Here is a 26,537-nt window from a genome sequence, read left to right as displayed (position 1 = left end):
TTCATTCCTCTCATTTACCTGCTCACTGCAGACTGAAAGATGTGCAACACTATAATAAAACTGGGTATTATGGTAGGTTCTTTGATGCGGCTCTGTTCAGGCTTGCCTTTAATTAGAGCATAATAACATGTTGTTAGACTACATCCTTTCCTGCCTCATGTTTCCTGAGAAAGGCTCATAAATAAATTGAGACAGACCATCCATTTCTGAACTCACTGGGCTTTCCAGTACAAGGAGACAAGCATTGCGCTCACAGGAATGTGGAACTGAAAGTGGTCTAAAACTGGAAAATAGCAGCTTCTGCTTTATCACACGGTATAACCGATCTGCTGAAATGACAGCAAAGCGTGCAGATACCTGAATGATTTTCATTAAATAATCAAACCGGCTTCATGTAAAACATAGTAGTAAAAAACTTATTTTATCCTGTACATCATGTGATTCATATGCTAAAAAAAAAAAGGAAGCAAAACAAACATAATCTCATCATCCTCCCTAACACGTCACAACTGGATGTCATGATGTGCTATATGTTTAAAGAGTGACTACAATAACAGCTGGAGACTACATTTATTTTATGGGCTCAAGAAGACAACTTGCTCCTGCGTGGTTGCACGGTGCAGGAGGGAAAGAGCTTTACTGAACCATAAACAAACATCCAATTTGGATCAATAAGCCGCGTGGCCAATGTCGCCTTGAGATGTTCGCTGTAAATCTCAGAGGGCCGCCCTCTCCCTCATTAAATTATAAAGGCTCCGTGAGCCGTGAAACACTAACGGCAAAGCATCACATTGGTTGCTAAAAATAGGAAGGCCTAAACAAAAGAGTTTTTTTTTTTTTTTTTAATCCTCATCCATATTGTTACTCAAGAATCCTTTTAACCATCCACTTCTTTCCTTGCCTTAAGTCAAGAGAGAGACATGGCCAAAACCTGACATCCCTGCAGTGCTTCGCGTGTGTTTGCACGGTGTCGTCCTTGCGTCAACAAAACAGTAACACGTCCCTGTGATGTCACGATGAGGAAGATACAGCTGTTCTGGCGGATGGAAACACGCTCGGCGAAGTGCTCCGTCTCTGACAGGCGGACCGAGTTGCATCTTGTTGCTCCAATTTAAATTTCAAATCCACTTAAATACATAAGTCAGGAGTGCTCCCAGCTAAAATGCAAGCCGTGTTGGGTCGGGAAGATATTTAAAAAATCATGGACATTGCACTTGGGAGGATTGCATCTTCATGTGCTGAAAGGAAAAGTAGACAGGAGAGTCCCAACATAACATCATCATCACCTGAAAAAGGAGCACCCCCCCCCCTCCCACCAAATTATGGTTATTTTAAAACAATAGCTATCATACCCTCTGCTAAAGTCTCGTAATGAATCTCGCAACTAGTCATATGTTTTCCGTGCAGTGAGATATTGCTGTGCTCTTGGTGATGTGAAACTAATCAGGGAGAAAGAGTAGTTTCCACACTGGTGACTTTTCAAGGCCCTGTGGTATAAATATCAACCATCTGTGAGGCCATCTGCATTGGGGTGCTATATCATGCACCAAGGCCAAACTACCAAACACAGACAGGTTGCTTTCCATGGCACAATTTACACTGCATGCAAGACAGAGTAACCTATTGCACAATCACCACTGTCAACAAAGGATACGCCCTCATACCTCATGTTGTGCTGTCATCAGTTTATACATAACTAAGCTCTTCTATTCCAGCTGCATACCCCAATCTGCCTCCAGGGGGGGGGGGGGGGGGGGGGGGGGGGGGTTGTAATGAAACTGTGACATTTCATATTCCAGGGAAAAATCCAAAGAAACACCATGCAATCAAAGGCAAGACTAAAGGGAACTGGCAACACAACAATGAAGGCATCACTTAACCATGTCTTAGCTATCTCTGACAACATCTGGAATCATGTGGTTTGTTGAGCCTCATCCGTCGTTTTCTGTGCGCATGTCTTCGTTTTGTCTGTGTTGTGAAAGCGAGAGGAGAAAAAAGAGAAAGAGTTTATGTGTGTGCATGTGTCTACTTGTGCATGTGAGACATAGTTTCAAGCTATCTAGTTATTGGAACGGAAAGGAAAGGAGGAAGGCTGGTGCTGAAGAGCAGGCCTCTTGAGGGGGAAAGAGAGAGAAGAGAGGGGCCACAGGCGAGTGAAAATCCTTTTTGTTATTTCTGTTGATTGTTGAGACACAGAAGAGGGGGATTAATTTGTCTCAAAGTCTGAGAGCAGCCATCAACAGACAGCAGCTTTTCTCATTTTCTTGTTTGTCCATATAACTGTTGCCAGTGCAGGATGTGGGATGACAGTTTTTTGCAAAGATGCATGGAATAATCAGATGATGGACAAATTATAAAATGGTAAGCAAGGACAAATATGCCCCAAGGTTCAAGACGGATCTTTAAACTTCCTTTAATCATAACCATGCATCATCGCAGCCTGAATAATCTAGTCAGAAAACTTTTGTTTTGGATTTAAAATGTGCACTGTTTCCATTTTCCTATTGTAAAGACATACCAAATTAGCCTGGGAAACTAAATCCTCAAAAGACAAATACTGTAAAATATTCATTTATTCATCTCATTATATGATATAGCCAACAATTTGCACTTTGACTGCTTTGTATCAATAGGATATAGCATCAACAAAATATATGCTATCATCCCATTTATTAGGTCTTCAAATTTATGTAAAGTAGAAGAAAAGAAGAGAACAGGGCATTTAGATTTTGGAAAACACTGTAGCTACAGGGAATACAAGGAAAAAGGTTTGGGAAAATGCTACACATATTACAGCCCCTATAATCTATAAATGCCTATAAACTCGCATGCATGTGTCATGTCAAATAATGCAATGGTCAAGATGGCATATATATATATATATATGCCATCTTGACCATTGCATCATTTGACATGACACATGCATGCGAGTTTCCACCACTGCAGCAGCCCATGGCAGATATACTGGCATGGGAAACTAATATAAGTGTGCAGCTTTTCAGGGCATTTAGTGTTATCTGAAGTGGAAAGATACTAACATCATAGAGTAATGTAACAACACAGATAAAAGTGGATCAAAGATAGTTATTTTTAAGTTTGACATGACACCTAGTAATTATTATGTTACTTCTGGTAATTACACAGTAAGAAGGTATATACCTGTTCTAACATTTTTGCTTGCTATTAATGGGTTGTAAATATTCCACCAAACTTAAGTTTTATCTCACACTCGTGTTCCCTAAAAGTACCCTCTATTACTTCTCCCTTTTAGTTTTTTCTTCAGTGGAACTAACACTCCAGTGCCAGCCGGTCAGTGTTTTATTGGTACCTGATTAATAAATAACGGAATGCTGTCATTTTAAGTGCTAAAAAAGTTAAAGAAAAAAACGGAGAAAAAAAATGATAAGGTTTTGTCACGATGCTAATGTGATTTTCGCATGCTGTGTGTTTCATTGTAAAAAAAAAAAAAAAATCCCAATGCTCAACTTAATATGCAGTTCTGTTTAGTAGGACTATGTATAGCTATTTATCAGATAACGCGATTTTTCATTCAGTGACACTTAAACAGATTCACTCCTGTCTGCTACACTTAACTATCGACACCCAGCCACCCAACAAGGTGAGCGTGTGTTGTTAGACGCCCAAGCATGTGTAAGAGAACTTCAGACTCTAGAGGTCTCCATCCTTCAGCATCCCCTCATCATCATCCACCTATTCGCCCTCCTACTCCTCCTCTCTGGCATTTTGTGCCGCGGAGGAGGATAGTGGGAGAGACTGCTGAGAAGGAGACAGAGGGGACTCTGAGACAACACGTCCCACGCCAGAGCCAGACAGCCAGGGAACTTTGATCTGACGCCAAGTAGCCTGCGATCAAAATTACAATGAAGAGAAGGAGCCACGTTTCTTGTTCTTGTTCTTCTTCTTCTTTTTCTTCTCGGGAGGCTTAGATATGTCGGGCGTGTGCAATATATGATGTCCTTGGACTCATAAGCTCAATGAAGATTTGTTTATCTCTGATTTTGGTCTTCAATTCGCTGATGGTGCCGCTTCGTTGTGCCTGCGCTTAGGTCAGCCGAATGAATTTGAAGGCAGTCTGAGCGCATTGTTTCCAGCTCCGTTACATATGGGATTTCCAGCCGTGATGTCTGCAATTTCTCGCTCTTTGTTTCTGGGTAAGTCACTTTCCATTTCTTTAAAAGACCGAATTAATTAAATTAAAAGCAGCGGAAACGTTTTCGTCTGAAAATTGCTGGATGTGGACACAGGCGTCCTTCATTTCATTTAGAATCATTTTTGTTCTTTTTTTCTCTTTTATATATATATATATATATATATATATATATATATATATATATATATATATATATATATATATATATATATATATATATATATATATATATTCCTTTTCATTGTTTTATATGTCGTTAACTACAAATCTGACAGCTTCGATTCAGAATGATGTCAGAATATATTTATTTTCTGTTTTCTCTTCCTCCTTATAGTAACCCCCGGCACTTTAATATGTGCGTGAGAAATTGCTAAATTTGCATTTAAATTCGTCTTCAAAAATGGCAAAGCACAATAGTCAACCGTGCGCTTTCTCTCAGCTGGAAGCTCTCAAAATGGGACAAATTAAAGCAATTCGGTGGGGATAAAAGTTCACCTGACCCCTCCCTTCAAATCTGCTATCAAGATTTATTTACCCTGCATGTGCTTGTATTGGCATGTTCTTCAAAGGCAGGCCTGCAGCACATGAACAAAAACCCCCTTTGTCATATTTAAATAAAGGGAAATAATTAATTAATTTCAGTCACCACTGAGAAAACACTTGGCTAGAAAATAGCTCTATTCTACCTATCCTGGATGTTGGGACACATTATGCTTTTTTTTCAGTTTGATATGGAACTGGAAAGCATCAGTGGAAAATGCTTCATGATTCCTGTTGTTGTTATTATTACCACCATAAACCACAGATAGACCTTTCGCATTTACAAAAACAGAAGCTTCATTTATGTCCACAACTTGATTTTATCACTACTGCTATTTACTGTATTAACAGTAACCCTTCTTCTATTATTACTTTTACTAATATTAGAGGAAAGTAATGTAAGGGGCCTGGAAGTGTTTCCAAGTCCGCAGCTAAATGAGGAATGTTTAATTCCACTGTGACCTCTCTGACTGGAAGTTACTGTAGCACTGACAGACAGTGAGTTAAAAATGACTGCCAGTAAGAGGTGTTATGCACCCCACTGCTGTCTCATCACCTGCGGTGAAACTGTAAGGAAAACAAGTTTCGAAAGCAATAGATTTAAAAGAAAGTGACTGAAAAGTCAGACGTTTCTCTGAGTGGGTGTTGGAAAAAGTTTGAACACACCCCACCCCACCACCACCACATTAAAAGTTGAGAGTGGCCATATGAGGAATAAGCCGCACAAGAACGTACAGCTCATGCGCTCTGGTCTGAGTCCAAAGGTCGCGCTCTGGAGTTTATGTGTAGCTTGCTGCTCATTGCATATTGCAGACTGGAGAGAAATCAAAAGAGCCCAGCATTTGTTTTTCATTTTCTATTCCATTAGTTTAGACATACAACTGATGTTATTTGCTTATGCTTGATGTGGTTTGTGCTGCAGGCTTGTAAATGCCTGGAGAGTTTGTTATCTTCAGCTCCCATTATTCAGTCACTAACATATTGTGATGATATGTCTGTGCAATGCCCTGTCCAATGCCTGATGCATTCAGTGAAGAGATTCTAGTCCCTCCAGATCCAGAACAAGATAAACTGCTAGTTGAAGGATGGAGATATTATATAGATATGCTAACCTGTCAAGGCTTACATTGGTAGACCAGCAAGTCCACAGAGTGTGGTCCGTTGTAATGCTCACTGATCCTCTGTTTAACTAAAGGAGCTGACTCTGCAGAGGACACTGCATACAAGCGAATCTTAGGTTTAGGTCAAAAGCATCCTGTTATCTTAGGCAATGATGAAGGCTATTTTAAGCTAAGCATGTAGATTATTGTAATACCAGTGCTTTACCGGTAATGATGATCTTAAATAATGCAACCAGCTCGTTCAAGACAAGGTGAAAACATTACACATTATCCCTAAATAATAGCAGTTCTGTGCTCTTCTTAAAATAACCATATGCCTGCGCCTTGAGTATTAAATGACTTGTTGTTGCCATGGTGAGGCATTTTCCCTTCTTTGTCATGTTTAAGACAAGGGAAAGAAAACTATATTAAACAGTTCATGCAGCAGAAAATGATATCAGTGGATGGCATGTCCAATGCAGTTGCAACCTGGGTCACATGTCTCTCACCCAAGAACAAAATATCCGTCATTCATCCAAAAGAGCACCCCACCCCCCACCCCCACCCCACCCCCCTTCTCAACCAAAAGGATATATGCAGCGTTTCAAGCTTGGCTGCTTGGCTGTGCCATACTGAAGGACATTTTCCCCCTAAATTTACAGCCTGTATTAATTCAAGATCAACTCAAAGGCCAAGCAAAGGGAGGAAGTGGCTGTTTTATTCTAAAAGAGGATCAATAGTCATTAATAGAGGCTCCTTTTCTTTTAATTTGGATTTGGCCTCGCAAGTCAGAGACATCCTTAAATTAATATCTGTTGGAAATGTAATATCCACTGTTCACATTACAGATAAGTAGCACAATTAATTGCCACAGAGAGTTCAATAGCTCCCTTCGGTAACTCTGCTGATGTGAAGTAAGAATCAGAACAAGGTCGAATAAAACTGAACAAATAAAGTAACTCAGTAAGAGTGCAGTGCACGTGCTGATTCGGCCAGGTAATGGAGACCAGTGATTGATTGCATGTCTGTCCTAGTGCCAGGATTAAATGATTCAGAATGGGGGAATTTGAAGGTGAAATGACTGTCCAAAAAGTAATAATGCAATCTAAGTGACTTGACAGAAAAGTAATTTGAAAGTATGATTAGCTTTTATACGAGATCCAAACCTTAGCACCTTGCCCCCACCCACCCACCCCCACAGCCCTCCCACGGTGGTTTGAGCCTCAGTCTATAAGAAATCTGCAATATGATCACTGCAGTACAGCAGGACCTTAGCGCTGAGATGCATCCTGATGCGTGTGTGTCCACATTCATACATACAGCACATGTGTATAACAGTGAGAAGATGGCAGTGCCTATGCAAGTATGCTAGTGTGTGATGTAGATAAAGAGAGCAGTGGCTCCAAACAGAAATTCTGTCCCCATTCTATATTTAGCATGTCTGCCGGGGTAGGCAGAGGATCTCTGAAATGTGAAGATGACAGGAGCCTCCTGAGCCAGAGGTTATGAAGTGACATCTTGATGTGTTTGTGCCTGAATCACACTCCCACACACACACACACACCCTGCCAAAGACTTCTGACATTCCTGCAAACCCGGAGACGTTTCGATATTTGACGTCTAGTTACCATACATTAAGGCTCAGTTTTGATCTCCTGTTGACTCACGTTATGTGTCACTGTTATCATTTGGCATCCCCTATCTATATTCTCAGCTTTAAAGGAATTTGTTTTTGTTTTTTTTGTTTTTTTTGGGGGGGGGGTGACTCTAGAAGCTCTGCTTTGCAGGAACTTGCATGATGTTTAAGGTATTTCTCAGGTTTGTGCAATGAGCTGACTTTTCATTTAAAGACTGCCAAAAGGGCAACACAGAGTGTGCTATTACACAAAGTGTGTGTAAAAGTTACCATTCTTTAGAGTGTACATTAGGACTTGCACTAAAGTGTAGCTACAGCTATGGTAGGAAAATATGTAGCAGTGGATTTTGCAGCGTTGTTGGATGACTTCCTTTCAACCTACAGTTATTTTACATGCAGAATAAAGTGTAAACAGACATCCATCTAGAGAGGATTGTATTACTCAAGGCAAAAGTGTCGAATCTGACTGGCTCATCAAGGGCAGAGCCCTCTGGAATACAAAACCTCTAACAATGGTGACTGAAGAGGCCTACAGATGAGTGCAGAGGTCCTGCCGTCCTCAAAACAATTGAACCATATCATTAGCAAACACTGATTTGCCTTCCAAGCACTTTCCTTCTGATGTGTATGGCCTTTAAATGACAGCATGCTTCCCTGAATAACGAGCCGTACTCTTTTCGTACCTGAGGGGTTCTTCATGTTTCATTGATTGTGGTGCTTTTAGTTGGAAGGTCTTCCTTTTCTGTCACAGCAAACCGAATGCCACGCTTTGAATGAGAGTGTTTGTAGGTGAAAGTGTAGCTGCTTTGTACAGTAAGTGTTTTTATTCCTAGAGGATTGAGGCAGGTTTGAATTTTCATTGAAATCAAAGACATCTGAAGGGAAAATAAATAAAGATTGTATTGTTGGGACTGGCTTTCCCTAAATCATCCACAGTATTTCTTTGTTTGACGGCTCCTCCGTCTTTGTTTTGCCACACCCACAATTTCCGAGCCACCCAGGCGTCATTCGGCATGTGCCGTTCGTCTCTCTTATCCTGTTAAAAAAAAAGAAATTAAAAATACACATGTGTAGACAGAGGTGGGTTTATGTAGTGTTTCTGACCTACACAAACCATGCCCCTTTCATCCCTCACTGGGAAAATTACTCCCAGATTATTTTGGAGCGTATGAACAGGAACTGCCTATTTCACTTTACTGCTAATCTTTGACAGATGTTCTGGAGAAGCTCACATTCACATTAACCAGAGCCACATGTGCAGTCCATGCTGAACTTCACAGCAGTATTAATAAACGGAAAGACTTAACTGACAGACAAGACAATCAGATTGAGATGAGAGACATTTCAAAGGAATCTGCCTAAAAGTCCACTGGCTGGAGGAAATGTTTATTTCGAAAATGTTGCAAATTACGTTTTAGTGCTTAATCAGTTGATTAACAAACTGGAAGAAAATGAACCACCTGCAATTAAAAAGAAGCACACACACTTTACAAGACACAAATTCCACCTGTATTGCGTGTGCTTTTATTTTTAATGTTTGCATCTGGGAAGAAAATGTGCTCCAGCTATGTTCTTTATTTGTTTACTGCAAACATTTGATCTCCCTTTATAATATCCACTTGTAGCAACTAAAGCATTATAAATCTTTTATATGGTTACATGAAGGCAACTCCCACCACATAGGGTTAGGGAAAGATTGGTCTTTGTTACATATCAAAAAAGTCAACAGTGACTTAAAGAATGAGACGCAGCATGTTTACAGTATTTAGTATTTAAACTTAAACGTCAGGATGCAAAGCCTGGCCTCTGTATACCCAGTATCCACCCTGACCATATTGCAATCAAACAAACAGCAAGATTATGTTTACCTGCGTTGTGCAACACAAATTAGTTCTGTATTCGCATCATTTCCAGGAAACAGTATTAAAAGCAGGAATGCCTCTAGTATTTGAGGACTTCTTTCTTTTCCTTTTTTTTTTTTTTTAACAACAGCCTGGACAAAATGTCACCTTGGGGTATGGGTGCATCTGGATTGATTAATCAAAAAATCAATAGCTCATTTTGATCAAGTGTCTTATTAGATGAGCACAAGATGGCATTCACCTTACAAAATAACCCTTCACCTCATCACTTGACCCCAATTCACACAGCTCTCTTACCAGCTGACCTAAGCATATAGATTAACCTTTCTTTTTACTTAACCCGCAGTCGTCATTAACAATAGAACATTTCACTGTTGCATCAAAGCGTTAAACATGCATATTTCATACGATCATGTTAGTAGTGAAATAAAGTAGCAAGAAGAAAACTTGCTCCCACGACCTTTCAGCATAACCTTTTTTCCACCTTTTTTTACTGTCTTCCATTCTATGAGTCAGATTTATGGAGCGCTTTCTCTGCATTATCTGTTGATGACCTGGCTTGCTCTTTTGAACATTCTTTTACATTACTGTGCAAAAGTATTGAGCCTCATTTCATGGTCCTACCAAATATTCAAAGTTCCTTAGAATTGTACAAATTCTCCTTTGCCTTATATACTGTATTTCCATGTATGTTTGCACATGTTTCAAGAAATTTTTCTAGCAAAATATAAAGAAAAAAGTGGTGCGGGGCACAACGAACCCCGCCCCAGCAGACATTTTAGCTGATTTGACCGTTATCTGTCTCACATATTTGTCACTCTCCAAACACTGAATCACTGAGATAACACAGGTACTATTGTCGATGTCCATAATTTTCCAAGGTTTAAAAAGTTGAACTGACATAACTTTCATTTTATGAATGTGAATGGAATGCAAATGGAGTTTCCCATGTTACTGTAAATTCAAGCAGCCCGCAAATCCAGAACCTGGATCGGATCAGTTTCACTTTAAAAAAAAAAAATTAAGCATGGAAAGATGCTTTCAATGACTGAGCAAAAAAAGTACTGTGAGCCTCCAGTGCTACCCCTCAACCTACTGGCAGCAGAGACTTTACGTGGCACAAATTCACTGGAAGTACAAGTTCTAGAACACATAATTACAGGTCTCAGTAGATGTTAATGGGGTGCAAATGAGCCTCGGTAACTTTGTTCACCATTTCAATTCAAAAGCAAATGGCTAAGTAAGAAGTAGGAATAAGAAATGCAAAATTATAAATATAAACCATTGAGAATACTGTCACTTTCTGTGATTGACGTTATTATAGAATGAATTAAGGCGGCTGAGATTTTTAGTAGATTCCAGATTCAAGCCTGTCCAAGCTTCTTAGTAGATGCATCGATGTTGTGAATTTGAACATCCCACCTCGCATTGTTCTCGAGTAATCGCCTTCACAAGCTTTTCAGGAAAACTTGACCTCTGACCTGTGACTCTGAACCAATTTTGGCAAAAAATTTAAACAGGTGACCTAGGGATCACTGGCCATCTTTCCTGCAAATTTGATCCGAACCAGACCAATGCTGTAATATTGTTAACAAACAAATACCCAGACAAACGTACCTAAAGCAATACCCTGTTCCCCCCTCTGGGGGTAGGGTAATAAGGGTGGCTCAAGATTCTTGAACAGTACTATACATACCACTATGTGCTGTGTCTCATTTGTCATATGTAGCATTAAATAAAAATTACAATTTAACATTTAACATATAAACCAGCACATTTAGTAAATACCGTTGCTTTGTTGGAGCACATGTTCTCATCATTTTAATCCACTTGACAAGCAAGGATGACATATGGGAGAGGCACATGACCTCCAACACATCCTTGGTTATTAAAGTTACACATCCCATGATGGTGACAGTTTCTATTAAATTAACTTATTGAAAATGATGCTAAATATGTATCAAGACCGTTACAATGGGATACCTTCAGGTTCTGACCAACCATCAGTTTGAAATGGTTTGGAAGTCAGAAAGTGAGGTTGCAGAAAGGTTGCAGAAATACCAAATTAGGATCAGTTACTACAAAAATAAAACAGGTTGTTTAACACTTCAGTAAACTGAAATTTTGATCGGGAAACTGTGTTAGAAAAAGGATGGATGGAAACAATGTGGATTCCTGCCTTATTTGCATAAATGACACACTGTGAAAGTAAATGGAGCAAGCTCGGCTACTAGCTTTATAATTTCTTGGAAAATCTGAAGTGATTTGCTGCTTGTAAGCATAAACGTTTTAATCAAGGTCTGTGATTGTGTTATGTAAGCAGCGGGCAGATCAAAGAGTGAACAAAACTGAGATAAACGCTGATGCAGTTGGTGAGGTGGAGCAAAGAACTGTCTCCCATTGATTCACCACACTGAAGGTCTGTCTTGATATTAATTCTTCGCAGCTATTGACAGTACTAGAAGTGGGATGCGGCCTATCGCCAATCAAGTGTTCTCTTCGGCTGCAATCAAAATTCACACACCTTGCAAAAACACCATTTAAAATGATTTGTTTATCAGTGGTGGGGGTTGAGATGCTATCATCTCTGAGCTCCCAGCACTGTTGTGGTGCTTTCAAGTGCTTTCTGCCTTAGTGAAAACTGGCAGCGCGGAATAAAGCTGGCATGCTTGTCTTCTCTAAGCAGAACATGCTTTTGATCTGTGTTCTCTGTCTCTGAAACCAGGTATATCTCTTGTTTTCTATGCAGCTGCGCAATCCAACTGTGCAGAAAAATAAACAGCTAAAAAAGCAAAATCCCTATTGCTCAGCTGCCTTTCATTTTCAAGCAGGTTGGCATAGTGCTTACATCCATTACTCAAAGAAAGGAAAGCTACACTACTGATAAAACATTTATAACCAATTATCAGCACACAGGTGACATTGGTTGCACTACAGGAGAGGTCAAGCCTGCGTGTGTCGCCAAAGTCACCGGGAAGCTTGTTGGGATGACTGAAAATAACCACGCCTGATTTTACTGGTTTCACATAACCTGCTTATTCAAACGACTGGACCTTGACTGAACACTTAGATGTTTTCACTTGCAGACAAATCATGTGCATGGTTTACATTCCCTGTGTACTGTCTGCCAATAATTGATCATTTCTTACCAGTCACACTTTAATTGGTCGTGGGGTGCACCTGTCAGAACCTAGTGTGTGTGGTGCCTCGTGTCACGCTGTGATTATTGATTATCATGTCCAGATTCCAACTTGTAAGTTTAAATGGCATCATGCTGCTGAGATGGGAATCAGCAAGAGAACACAGCCAGACTATGACCACAGGGAATCCTCTCCATAAATCTACATAAATCAGAGGGTTTTTTCTATTCTAAAATATATATTAATTTATTCCGGTGTGTCACCAGTGCACAAAATATAGATTTTTCTTTCTCTCTGCGTGGGATTCAGCTGTAATTCAATTCCAAAAATTGATTACAAATGAATGAAAGCAACTTGCACTAAACCAAACAATAGCAGCCTAAGTGAATTTTTTCACCCTTGTCTCGCACTTTTCTGACTGAATGAACAGGCGGAAATGTTCCACGTCGCTCTATTTAGATGCCTCGCCGTTCCTTTCAATTTGAAGCAGTGGAGTAGCCCGGCAAGCAGGACACTCCATTAAGTGTTTTGAATCTGCACGCTCCTTTGTCTCACTCCATTTCCTCTTTTGCTTGCCAGTCTTCTCTAAAGCGTTCATTGCTTTAATCAGCAGAGGCCCTTCTGCCCTTCGGACATTTATCTTCACCTGTGTTTGGTCATCACAGAGCAGCCAGGAAATACCCAAAGATGAATGCTGTTTGGAAGAGAGAGGGAATTTGATGGTCATTGATTAGAGAAGTGGAAGACAAAGTGGTTACCTGCACAAGACCTGAGCACCATCTGGAGGTTCCCTTCCTCCCTTGGTGAATGATAGTATGAAGTCAGAACTTTGCCATCTGTCAAGCAAAGATCTATGAGAGTTTTATGTCAGCTGGGAAAGAAGAAAGTTGAGTGTGCAGTAAGTTTAAATAGTGGACTTAATCTCTTTATGGACTGTAACAAAAGTTTGGAAATGACCTTTAAAGCTTTTTAAAATATGCTATTCTGCTGATTAATTCTTTATAGGAATAAAATCCTTTGTCATCAGAACCTTACCTTGTGTAATTGCCCTTCAGTAGGAACTGTAAAATGCTATAATTTAGGTCCAGTCTTGGGTTGGCAGTCCTGTTCTTCTGCAGTGGATGTTGTGTGATGGATGATTTCATTATCCAACCACAATGCCAGCCACTTGGTCTTTCATAGCACAGGGAAAACATTGTAAACTGAATATCATTGATCAGTTGCTCCATTGTCCACAAATTAAGTATGTACTACCGCTGATTGCATTGCAGTCGGTTTTTTTCAGCGCGCAGAGCCTTTTCAGGCCAAAAGGTTGAGAAGTTTGTTTTCGCCTGAGATAAAGTAACTTATGCAGGCACTCATGCTGTGGTCAGAGTACTGTATGATGTCAGCGCAGAAAAAGCTTTTTTCCCCTCTTGCCCTCCCATTTCTTTTCCCCCCTTTCCCGGCAAAGTGGTTCAGAACAGATGGCACCGCTACCTTTTTTTCCAACTCGTTAGACTTGACTTGTTGATGAAATGGAGCCTTTACGCTATACTGCCCATGCAGATGTTTAGTTGTACATATTTGTGTGTGTGTGTGTGTGTGTGTGTGTGTGTGTATATTCTGTCATAAACTGGCCTGCAGCAAGGGAGGAAGAGTCCATAGCCTAAAGGTATCTAAAGTATAAAAGTTATATTTACATTTTAACAGGCGCTATATTTTTTTCCAGGACCAAGAAAGCAACTATATGGCTTCGCATAGATATAAATGTTTTTGTGTTTGTTACTGCTGGACAGTCTCTCAAACTCATGCTCATATACACCAGAGCTCTCTGCAGCACAGTAACCATCCAATCATAACTTCTAGATCATTCAGCCAAAATAACTTTTTTGCCATATTCTACAGTTTCCTCTAATGCAACCCTGTTAAGCCCGGTCCATCATGCAGTTTGTCAGGCTCAACTTACAGAGTACCACATCTCTTGCTACGAAACAGACAGGGGCTTAGGACCGCATTCGAGATGCCTGTCATGGTTTGGCAGTGTTGCCCAGACTGTTACATTTTGTATGAAACTGTCTTATTGTAGTTGCTGGATGAGTATGAGGAAATTCTTAAGTGTTTGAACTGTTGTAATTTACTCCAAGGTTGATGTCTCTCTTAAAATTCTTAAACATGCAGCTTTTTCTATTTTGGACTTTACATTTTTCTCCCAGCATCAGACATATTTTTTATGTTGCGTCTTTCTTCAAGAGGGAAATCAAGAGTGCTAGCACTTGGCTTGATTTGCTGTCTGGGATCCAAAGAAGCTGTGGAGGAGGAAATAGCAGAGTTTGCAAATTCAAGCTCTTAAAATAATTAAAGTTGGCATGATGACTCTGCTTTCTAGATGGGTCCAAGCTTTAAAAAGGCAGCTTTGGGAGTTACTACCCAGCTACAGCAAGCTGTGTTATACTCAGAAATTAGGAATAATGAAGGTTACTATGTGCAATACGCAGATAAGATGAAATTAAAACTCTGTCAGAGTGGAGTGAAATGATGCTTTTGGCCACTGACCCGCCATAGTAGAAAATAAACATTTTTTTCCATTTAGGAGAGGGAGATGCTGTTTACTCTATTAACCTTTCCTCTCGGTTGCACTCTTGACATTGAACAATGTGGAAGAGGCCGACTCCTCGCCGGCCCCTTTGCTAATGAGGCAATTAAGTCTATCCTGCGTTGGTTGAGCAAGGGGCCGAGAGAGCAAGGCAAGTCATCTGCTGTCTCAGCAAACACCAAGCGTCTTAGCCATGCTGCAGTCAGAATATATAACAAGCCCTCCTTTGTTGTAGTGGTCTTCCATTCGTTATGGTTCTCCCTTGTCAGTGTGACCCACAGCACAGCTGGAGATCACAGGCAGCATCAGGCCCTGTTTATCCAAGTGCACCGAATCGCAGCAAATGGAAATTGAAGAAAAACACAAAATGAAAATGATGTTTGAGCTCTACTCGGAAGCTGTTGCGAAGCTGTGGTGGGAAGCAACTGTGCAGCATAAATTTGATTATTTTTGGGATAACATAAAAAACACATAGAGCTCCATTTAGGAATCAAGCTATGGATTATTTCTATGATTCTCTGCAATACTCAATACATGATGATACTTTACATAGAGCCTGATATTCATTTGGTAAAGCTGAAGACACAAACAGAAAACTTAAAAAAAAAAAAACAGTAAAGATATTCTATTGGTAATCAGATAATCAGATATACCTGCTGTATATTTCTAAAATACTCTGATACCCGTTTGATCAATGTGTTCCAATTACAGTGAACAAACCTTGATAGAAGGTTGATCAACATATTAAAATATTCCATCCTGTCAGTATTTTTTTTAAATTAGATATCTATAAATATATAATGTGCAGCCCAACCCCCTCCCCTTGGGTACACACACAGGCTCGTTGCAAACATTAAAATACAAATTCACCTATTTGGAATTATTTTGGTTTTAAGCTGGACAAAACACAACAAAAAACAAAATAAAGGAATTAGATAAAGGACATCTTGCACCCTCAAAAGGAACATAGTAACATAGGCTATTAAATAATAATAATCTGTGATGGGCTCTAGGGCAGATCGTTAGCTCAAAAATGTGTTGGCTAAAGGAATGGAGAGTTTAATACTGTTGCTTCCATTGCCAGGTCTTCATGGCACTGCAGTCGGGAATTATGCTGATCACATACTTATACAACTATCAAATCTAAGCAAAGAAAGCAAAATGGAAGGATGAGAGTTGAATTGTCAAGCAGGTATGCCACTAAATTTGCAAAATGAAGTGTTACAAAAGTCACACAATCCACCCTCCCAGAAAAAGACACGTAAACAGGCAACGACTCAGCCAGTCATTTGTAGCCGGTACATTTGTACAAATGCCCAGCTCTACTTTGGTATTAGTCATGTTTCTTGTAATGTGTGGCTTTTTCATGGAGGTAAACAAAAGGCTGAATGCCTCTAACACCTCTAATAGACAAGTGTCAAGGCTGGTTTATGGTATGCTTGGAGTTTTATTGTAGTACATAATGGAGTAGAGTGAGGATGTAGAACTGATCCTAGTATTAAAAGACCTATGAAGAAACATAGGTTCTGCCTGTCTTTTGTACCTGTATGATAATCATTGTGGTGGAATTTCACCTTTCCAAATGAAAAGATCACAGTAAACCATTAAACATTATAACAAATTTAATATCAGTCAGTTTGCATAATCATACAAAATCAGGGACAGAGTTCATACTGCCTAACAGCTGCAGAAGTCTGGCAAACTAAGCTCTACATACAGACAGTTCTTCTAGCAAGACGACTGGGGCTCTTGCATAAGCTCACGTACACACACTGTTTACACAGCTCACACAGTACCCCCAGTGTGCGTACATGTATATTTGGTCAACTGACGCTTTAAGCTGAGCTCTGCACATCATGATGGTATGAGGTACAAGGAAACAATGATTCTGCATATCCTAAGTGAAAGCTTATTTAGGTATTTTTCCATTGCAGTCATCAGAGGAGAATTCCAGGTGTGCATATGGCACAAAGACATATACAATCCAGTGAACACACACATGTGATTGAGAAGCTGTCAGTGTGTGTCTCCTTACCTGATTCCCTTTAGGAGATATTTGAGAGGCACTGCGAAATTGCTGCTGCCTTAAGAACTGTCTAGGATAATGCTGATTGCTGCGAAATCTACTGCATGCATTAAAAACACCCTTGCTACCCATTCAAATGTGTTTGACAGCAATTAGCATGTTTCTGCCCTCTTAGCCTACTGACTGTCTGCTATGAGCAGCTGCTGTGTCATACAAAAGGGGCCAGCGCTAGGGCCTAAGTTAATGTGTTTAAGGGATGCACAATTCTAACGAGCGATAACCGAAGGCTTACGGCTGCTCAGAGGGGATTAAGGGACGTCGTTGTCTGTCTTAAAGCTCAGGCTTAACCATCATATTCCTTTTTTCCCTCCTCCATCTCTCCTCCCTAGTAATGAATCGCCAGTATTCCCTGACACAAGGCATGAAAAAAGAACATCTTACTCGGTAGGGAATAAAGATGGATGCTCATTAGCAGCGGAAAGGTGTACCGAACCAGAAAGAGGAGATGTCTGAGCAGATTTGTTTGAAATCAATGCTTTTCTTCTGAAGCTTCCTCTACAGTATGGGGCTGCCACAAGACATCAGGCAAAATTCCCAAAGAACTTATGTGGGCATGCAAGAGCGTGCTTAAGGCACACAGACATTTGTACAGTTTGCTGTGTTACAACAGAAAGAAAAATGGGAGGCCTATAGCTCCTTTTAGCAAAAGATTTCAGCCTTCTTGTGCAGGTTTCACTGTTCAGTTAAACATATCTGCCGTTTGCCATGTGACTGGATCAATATGGAGAGATTAGTCATGCATGGCATGAGACACGGGTGCCTCTGAAGTCGCAGGACCAAAGAATGACAGAGGTGACAGTTTTCAATTACAGGACGCTAAAGATGCATAGTGGCAAGGGCACCACAAAAAGAGCACAGTAAGCAGCAATCTGCATTGGCAACTGGCCACATGTGTTTGCTGCATGCTGAAACCGCTGGAACTGAACACAACAGGTTACGTGCCTTTTCTGCAAAATATACAAAATTACACGGAAAGCACATGAAGCTTTCTTTCTTCCTCACCGGAAAAATCTATACTTGGGATATGCTGTAGTTTGACTTTTTAATGGTGTTTCACTTACCCAGTATTAAACTCGCATGAGGCTGCAGCACAAGCCATTAAGAAAAACTCTTATGCTTTTATTGTATTTAGTATGTGGACCAATGGGTGAGAGTGACAATTTAAAACAGCCTTGCTGCTACAAGATTGAGGCAAATGATATGACTAACCTTTGGCTTCATGTATATTCCTATGCTGTCCTTTATCTAAAGCAAACAGTCCTGTGTTAAGATAGATAGACCCAGGCAGAGTTTTTCTGAGGTAATGTCAATAGTTCTGTCACTCGCCCCTGTGGTTCCTGATCGTGAGACCTTTTCCATTGACATGCAGGTTAGCACTTAATCGTCATCCGGTAACTGTACTACGCTGAGTCTTTGAGGAAACCATAATGCCATTACATCAGCTCCTTTTTTGAGTTTTACCCAAAGTTATTGCATTGAGCTTTCCTTGCGACTCAGTTAGAGCACCACCCACTCTAGCATCTCCTTCATTTCCACACTTCACTCCTGTTCTCAGCAGACCAGCCGCATGTATAATCAAAATTCTGCAACAGATTCAGTGAAAGTGAGAACAGAGGCTATGCTGTTGGGGCTAGAACAGGGTATTTAATCTGCCCTGTCTTGTGGGTGGACATTTTGATGTATTATTGCACACATTATTATCTGAATTAATTAGCATGGCCAGCAGAACATAGGCTTTGCAAGCTCTCATTATTTTGTGTATTGATTTTTGTTTAGCATCACCTGTAGTTGAGCTCAAGTAATCCCACTTATTGTTTATTTATCATGCCTGTCACTGCTAAAGTGTATTTGAGTAGAGAGCAGAAAAACAAATAGATGCCTTTTTTTTTTTTTTTGCAGACAAACATTCTCCTGCATTGCCAGTGTTTGCCTGTATGGCATTGGAATGCAATAAAACCATGACTGATATTTCACTAGACTTACCAGCATGGTCATTAATCCTAATATTTGGACTGTAGCCACCATCCACTCCCAGCCATGGCTTGACTATGTGTAATCATAGCCGTACACCCCTGTGTATTGGGCTGCAGGAAAAACACTACACGCTCAGAAGCTTAGTCCATCAATCTAAGAGGCCAGATATTTTTTTCTCTAACCCCTTGTTGGAGGATTTCACATGGCACCCTCGCCCTTCCAGAGGGAATATGTTTATGAGCCTTTTCTCTTACTGTCCTGTCTCTTCCTAGTCCCCACTCCCTCTTATGAGATGAGGGGTCTGAGCAGACAGAGCCTGCATAGCTTCCCGCTGCAGGGTTGTGATGGATGGCCACTCAGCTATACATGCCTTACTCACCAGAGGCCGACCATATTTCTCCTTCACCGCCCCGTGTAGGCCTGCATCTGCATGAGGACTGTCAAAGATGCTGCTTTCTGTGAGCTCAGCAGGGCTGAGGCAGAGTATTTGATTAGATGTAATGGAATTACAGTAATCTGATTCCAAAAAGATGACATCTGTAATCTGTTGCAGTTACTGTAAATATGCAGTAATAAGATCACAGAGTTATTGCATTTCTCAGTACAACTGTGGCATCTAAATTGTGGGGTTTCTTCATGTATTGTAGAATAGTAGATTTAAATGATGCTTATTTAACTGAAGACTGAGGAGTCTGACATAAATTAACTTAACTTAACTATCCTTACCGTATTATGGCTACAATTTTCTGCAGGTAATCAGCTCTTTTAGTAATTGCTTTTAAATGTAATCCTCCTAACCCTCATAACTGGCGATGCAGTGAATTGTTGGCTGTGTGTGTTTGGTGAGATGTGGAGGTAATAGCTACGGGATGACCTAAGGGCCTTATTGGAGGCCGCTGCTCGGTCACAGAAGGAACACATGCTGCAGGCTTCTCTGCATGGCAGTGCTCTGCTGCTTCTGGGTCAGAGGCATAAAGGGTAGAAAAGAGGAGAGAGGAGATAGAGAGTATCTGAAATTGATGCTATGGTGTTAGCCTGGGCCGCAGTCTTAATGAAGCCAGTGCTGTGGGCTCTAGGTATGCATGTGTGTTTGTGTTACTGATAACTGCTGTAAATATCTGCATCTGGAGTGTTTACATCCTGGTGATTAATTATAAGTCATGTGGACACAAATAAATCACTGAGAGTGTGTGCGTGCGTGCGTGCGTGCGTGCGTGCGTGTGCGTGTGTGTGTGTGTGTATCCCCAGATGGCCTTGTGCAAGCATATTGTTGTGTGTATAATGTATCTGTGCAGGTGTGTGCATGAAAACGTGTGTATCTGCAGAAGGCTTTTTGTGAACATCTTGCATGGTATGCATTATCGTGTGACTATACTGTCAATGTATATCCCTGACTTTGAATGCATGTTTGAGTTTGTGTATGTGTGTGTGTGTGTGTGTGTGTGTGCATGTGTGTACACAGTGGTGAGGCAGGAGAGGCTGCTTGGCGACTCATCCATCATTTTCCCCCCTGGCCTGCGATGCCCTCAGAGGAGCTCTGCGCTGTCACGGTGACATTGGGCTCATTTTGGAATAGAAAAATGGTGCATCCGCCCCCAGCGTAGCTGCCGCACGTCGCTACCCCCCCTCCAGCCAAACAGCCCGCTTAGATGGCGCAGTAACAATCCCTCTAACAGTCTCAGACACGCTCCCTCACTGTCAGGTTTACATGCCATATCCACAGGGACAGATTACTAATCAGAGGAAGTGCTCTGTTGAAGGGCCCTGCAATGTCCACGGCTGCTTAGTGAAGCTGCTTTAGGTGGCCTGTCATCTTCTTTTCTTCTCCCTACCCCCACCACAGCTACCTTTTCCACTCTCACCTCCTACTGGATAACCTTGGCAAGGGTGGAGGAGGGGTAGCAAATGGGGTAGAGAAAGGGAAAGATGAGACCACTTTAAGAGTGTCCTGGGTCCTCTGTGCCCAGCGTTTCTCTCTTGCTAGTAATGTACAGGGTGAGTCAGCATGAGCAACTGCAGTATAGCAGCCCAATCAATTTGTTTACGCCTGCCTCTGAAGAGACAATGCCATTGCCACTGCTGCTTTGTGCAAGTGATCTCCACTTCACTTCACAGATTTCCTCATGCAGGAGAGCAGTAGCACACACTAGCCAAACTTTCTGCCATCGCTCAGGGTGACAGGTGTCTTTCTGAACAGAAAAAAAACATGGCAGATAAAAAGAAAATTGTATGCTGGTAATATTTGTCAGCTGAATTGGTGTGTGTTGCTGCAATGGAGCAGGCCAGATGCACAATGGAGTCCTACTTTTTCATCAAGAGTTTGAAAAACAGAGTGAGTGGTGCAGGCATACGCATGTGTTTATGTCTCAGGTTTATGGTGCATGCTTTCTATTTCAGAATAGAGTCTTTCTAAGGGCATTAGGATAACCTGTGAACAAATTGCACATGGGTGATAGAAAACAAATAGCAATAATTCACACACAGAGAGAGAGAGAGATATCACTACTCAACACATAGACACAGACTGTTAGTGCAGACAGCGATAAGCAGATGGATGCATGCAGACATAGCTTACCTACCAGCTCCAATTATGTAACTGTGTCCACCACATTTTAATGTCATTCCTTGTTGTTGGAGGAGGGGATGGGAGACACAGCGAGATAAAAAATAAATAAATAAACAAAGTGAGAAAGGCAAAAAGGGAAAGAACAGAGGAAGACTGGAAGACAGGGGAAAAAAAGAGAAAAATAGGAGATGAGAAATTGCAGCATGTTTACTCCCCTGCCATCCTCCTGTGTCCTGACACTTCACACGCACACGCGCATTCACTGTAGATTCACAGATTTACTGATACATCAAAAGAGATGCACACAAACACTCGCACACAGCTTTTTCTCAATAAGCCTCCTTTCATAGATAACCCCTCTCCAGCTGACAATAGCAACAATAGCATAAATCCTGATCCCAACAACAACAACAGCGGAGGACAGCCTCGTCCTTCACTGAACTCACATCAGCACACTGTCCCCGCTCTGTCTGTCCTCCAAACCTGTTTTTTACTTTCAAAAGGATCAGTTTCCAGAACTGCGAGTATTCTGGTAGGACTTGCTGTGATGGTGGTGATTGATCACCCCGCTCTGTGGCTGGAGATCAATTGTCATCGGTCCTCCTCCATTGAAGATCTTGTTTCCTCCATTTGCTTCTAGCAGCTTGCCAGGGGACTTTATATTCCCAACTGACCTCACCTTTCCTCAAAGTCAGGCCAAAGGTCAACACCTATTATAAAGTTATATAACCTTGTTGACTGTAGTGCCCCGTGCCTGTATTATCTTTCATACAGTCCTGAGAATAACTTCCTTCCTCAGCGGGAATCAATAATGTAGCATGGTTTATGAGAAATATTATGCCATTTCCCTTGCAATAATGGCTGGAGTCATGGAGAATGTATGCTAGCCAGCATGAAATCAATAGCCTAAATGTAAACGTAAACCTTTCTCCCTTCTTGCTTCAATGTGTTTATGTACATTTCAATACACTAAAAGCTGATCTCTGTCTGAGAAAGTTACACTGAATGTATTTTTACAGTGCAGGGTACAAATATCACACACAGTTTTGTTCTGAATATTGCAAATCCCAGTCTTGTGATGCATTGCTCCATGGCCTCTTATCACAGTCTCTCACCATGAAGGAATAGCACGTTTCAATCATTCTGTCATGGGAGAACTATAATCTTTTTCTTCTGCATGGCATATGTCCTTCCACTTCTAACTAATCCTTATTATGCCTCAGAAGCGAAGGTCATTGTCAAAGCCGAGGGGTGATTAAATTAATCCACTTGTTTTCTGAATCCGATTTACCTCATTTTCCAAACTAGGGAACAATGTTCCAGCACAAAGACATCAAGATGATAGCGTGGCACGCATTAAGGAGGAGGGCCCCTACACTGGAGAGGATTCTTTTATCTGCCTACATCATCTGCAGTCCCATTCTGATTCACAGTTCTATCAGCCTATTTCTAATCACAGCATTCAAAGCTATCTCTACCATATGAGGGGCAAGAGTGAAATTGAGAGGAGAGCACACAAGTTAAAAGCAGCATGATCTCTCATATTCTTGAATCAATCTATGTCACACTGCAGTATGAGGCAGTAGTGAAGCAAAGCACAGTGCCCTGGTGTGTAGGAGTCCCGCCATGCAGCCAGCAAGCCTCTGAGTTACGCAGTGCAGTGGCATACAGTTGACTTCATTAGCAGGTCCCTCCCTTCAAGGGGATGGGTTATTTACTACTGCACCGTGCAGGGCCAGATGCTCCACAGATATTATACTATAGAGATTTGCGCAAGAACAAGTAGGTGTGCATAATTGAGTAAAAGTGTGTGTGTTTTAGGGGCAAAGCTCTTTGTATCCTTTGCAGTCAGCAGTGGACCTGTAATAAATCCTGAGCAAAAGTATATCTGACTTCAGAGAATGCAAATAAGGTGATTAAAATGCATCCGTGTGCCGGTGAGGGAATATGTGTGGATTATTGTTTTTAACTAACTCTGCCTATAAGCTCAACACACAGGTCAGCAGATGTCCCCTATTCCAGTATTTGCATGTTGCCGCTAATGTTTCATACATTACGCGCTTTTATCATGTAAGTCTGCATTTATGAATATTTGATTATTGATTTATCAGTGTGTGTGATTTTTAGTACATTAGTATCACCATTAGCTTCCAATCTGATCACTCTCTTCTGGCCTATCATCTGTCTCATGGAACGAGAGCTCCTATTAATTGTAGGCACTCAAACACTGGAAATGACTTCATATATTTTTACACCAGAGATGGACATATAGCGTGTATCTCTACATGTCACAGAAGTAATGAGAAGAAAATTTTAGTCTACACCTCTGCTTTGATTATTTGATTATGTAAGTAGAGATGATTGATGAATTATGGTTAAGTATGAGATATTTAACTCAGCTGACTAAATTCAAGTCAGCAAATACACAACAATCACCTCAAGAGACTTTATTTTGTAAGGTAAAGACCAAACAGAATTAGAGGGGGGAAAAAAGCCCTATCAGATGTTCTACTATGAGCAAGCACTTGACCTTCAAGGTCATCTCCTTGTTCAGTAATGCACCACTCTCACTGTTCCTGTAATGCAACTTACAAATCCACTTGCAATTGCGCATCTCCCAATGTGTCAAAACACCAACCCTTAATTTTGGGTTGGTGTTGAAAGAGGATGGAATTGCAGAAGCTAATTATAGTGAGTAGGGCCAAAAACTCCCACTTTTTCAATGTGATTTTTCAGTGTGCTGCTTCAGGCTTCAACACTGAGGGTTTTTTTTTTTTTTTACTGAACACTGTCTGGCCTCTGGAGATCAACTCTAGTCACCAGTAATGATCCTTGACATAAAGGTTGGGTCTCTTTGACACAGAAAATTCCAAACATGAAGGGAGCAGTGTCTGGCTGCACAAGGAGATGATATTAAAGGAGATTCAGGGCAAATTTACAGTGCTGTGTAGAAGTCTTGAGCCATCTCTCATTTCTTTATATTTCGCTAGGAAAATGGGAAATAGGTGCAGTCATTTATTGACGCATGTGTAAAAATACATGGAAAGAAGTAAATAAGGCAAAAATAGAGCTCATATAAGACTAATGAGCTTGAAAGTCAGTATTTGTTATGATCATCTTTATTTTTCAACAAATCCTTAACTCTCTGTGGCACGATTTCTTGTCATTTCTTTAAGTAGTCTTCAGGAATATTTCTTCAGGCTTCTTGAAGGACATTCAAAGGTCTTCTTTGGATCTTGGCTGCCTTTTGTTCCATTCTCTGTCAGGATGATTCCACACTACTTCAAAAATGTTGAGTTTTGGGCTCTGGGGAGGACAATCCATGACTGATAGTGTTCCGCTGTGTGGGTTTTCTATCCAGGTATGCTTTTACTGCACTGGTAGTGTATTTGGGATCATTGTTATGCTGAGAAATGAAGCCATTGCCAGTCAAATGCTTTCCAGATGATATTGCATGATGGGTTAAGATCTAATGGAACTTTGTGTTCATAATGCCATCAGTTTGGACAAGATCTCCAAGAACTCCAGTTGAAATGCAGCAATGATAGATCCTCCACCGTGTTTTACAGATCTCTCCAGGCACTCACTGTTGTACCTTTCTCCTGACCTCCTTGGTGCACAGTGAGAATGATTTGAACCCAAGCTTTCAAATTTGGATTAATTATTATCCTGTTGTCGCTGACTTTCAGTTCAGTTTTTGTGTAATTTGGCCCACCTCAGCATTGTCTCCATGTTTGCCCTCCTTAAGAATGGCTTCTTGACAGCCACCCTTCCACTGAGACCATTTCTGATGAAGCTTCAATGAACAGTAGATGCATCTGAAGGGCCAGATGCATCTCTCAGGTCCTGTGTCAGGCCTTTGCTGGAATATTTCCCTATTTTTTAATGACATGACTTGACCAGTTCCCTCAGATGTTTTAAGGACACAATCCACAACATTAGGAGATATGCGAGGTCGTCAGCAAGCTCTCTAGGAGTTGGTTTGTTGGTGTAAAAATACTGTTCAGCAGTACTTTTGCATATGGCTGTTTTTTCATAGGTTTGACAAAAGAAATTGGAAAAAATGATGTGTTTTTGCTTTTTTTAGTAAAGTGCCTAAAGATACAACTTAAAATTGGTTCTTTGCTTATGTCGAAAGAAAAACTTTGGAAGACCTTCAGAAAGCCTAGAGAACTATTGCTCTTTTTCAAAAAAAAAAAAATGATGCACCTTATGGAAGAAGCTGAAGAAGCTAGAATGGACACCTTCTGACCATACATTAGAAAGCCAACCACTGAAAATGTGCTGATAAAATAAGTTCATCCACCAAACAGCTGCTGTAGTAAATCAGTACAGTGGATGTAAGAGCAAAAAAATTGAAACATTATGCATTATATTTTCATACTTTATACCAACACAAAAGGAAATTTGTCTTCTAATAAATCTGACTCATTCTGCAGTAATATACATACTGTGATAAGTTGAATTATGCAAATTAAAGATGCATTAATAACAGCGGCTCCCTGTAATTGTAACATTTAATGCCCAAACCCAACCAGAACTGCAGCATGCACATTAAAATGGGCAGAAATTATTAAGCCTGCTGGGAGTTTGAGATGGGTTTCAGATTTCTGTCACACAGTCTATCACAAACATGAGGCAGGAGAGGCAAGAAAAAAAGACAAAGAAAGGAGAAAGAAAAACAGAGGGAAAGGCAGAATGAAAGGAAAAAAAGAGAGTGAATGTGGGCGAGACAAACAGACAGCAAGTTAGAAAAACCAAGGTGTTTAAGAGTTTTTAGCAGATCCTATTGTGAAAGTCTCAGTCAGTCATAATAAGCAGACCTAATGCACAATCAAAACCACCTGGAGCCCGTCCGTCACTAACTGAGTCAAGCTTACAATCGTT

The 26,537-nt window shown here is 40.7% G+C and overlaps 1 protein-coding gene across 1 annotated transcript in view; it reads left to right on the top strand.

Annotated features, from left to right (window-relative positions):
- The first annotated feature begins 3,722 nt into the window (after window positions 1-3,722).
- The window catches only part of clmpb (CXADR like membrane protein b), an 80,084-nt gene continuing 57,269 nt past the window's right edge, over window positions 3,723-26,537 (top strand). The window contains exon 1 of the mRNA XM_030743905.1: window positions 3,723-4,172. Within this exon, the coding sequence (XP_030599765.1) occupies window positions 4,124-4,172 (49 nt within the window). The 5' untranslated portion in view covers window positions 3,723-4,123. The remainder of the gene's footprint in view (window positions 4,173-26,537) is intronic.

The sequence above is a fragment of the Archocentrus centrarchus genome, chromosome 13 (genome assembly GCF_007364275.1).
Source record: "Archocentrus centrarchus isolate MPI-CPG fArcCen1 chromosome 13, fArcCen1, whole genome shotgun sequence".
NCBI classification, from domain to species: domain Eukaryota; kingdom Metazoa; phylum Chordata; class Actinopteri; order Cichliformes; family Cichlidae; genus Archocentrus; species Archocentrus centrarchus.
This window is presented reverse-complemented; position numbering and strand designations above follow the sequence as displayed.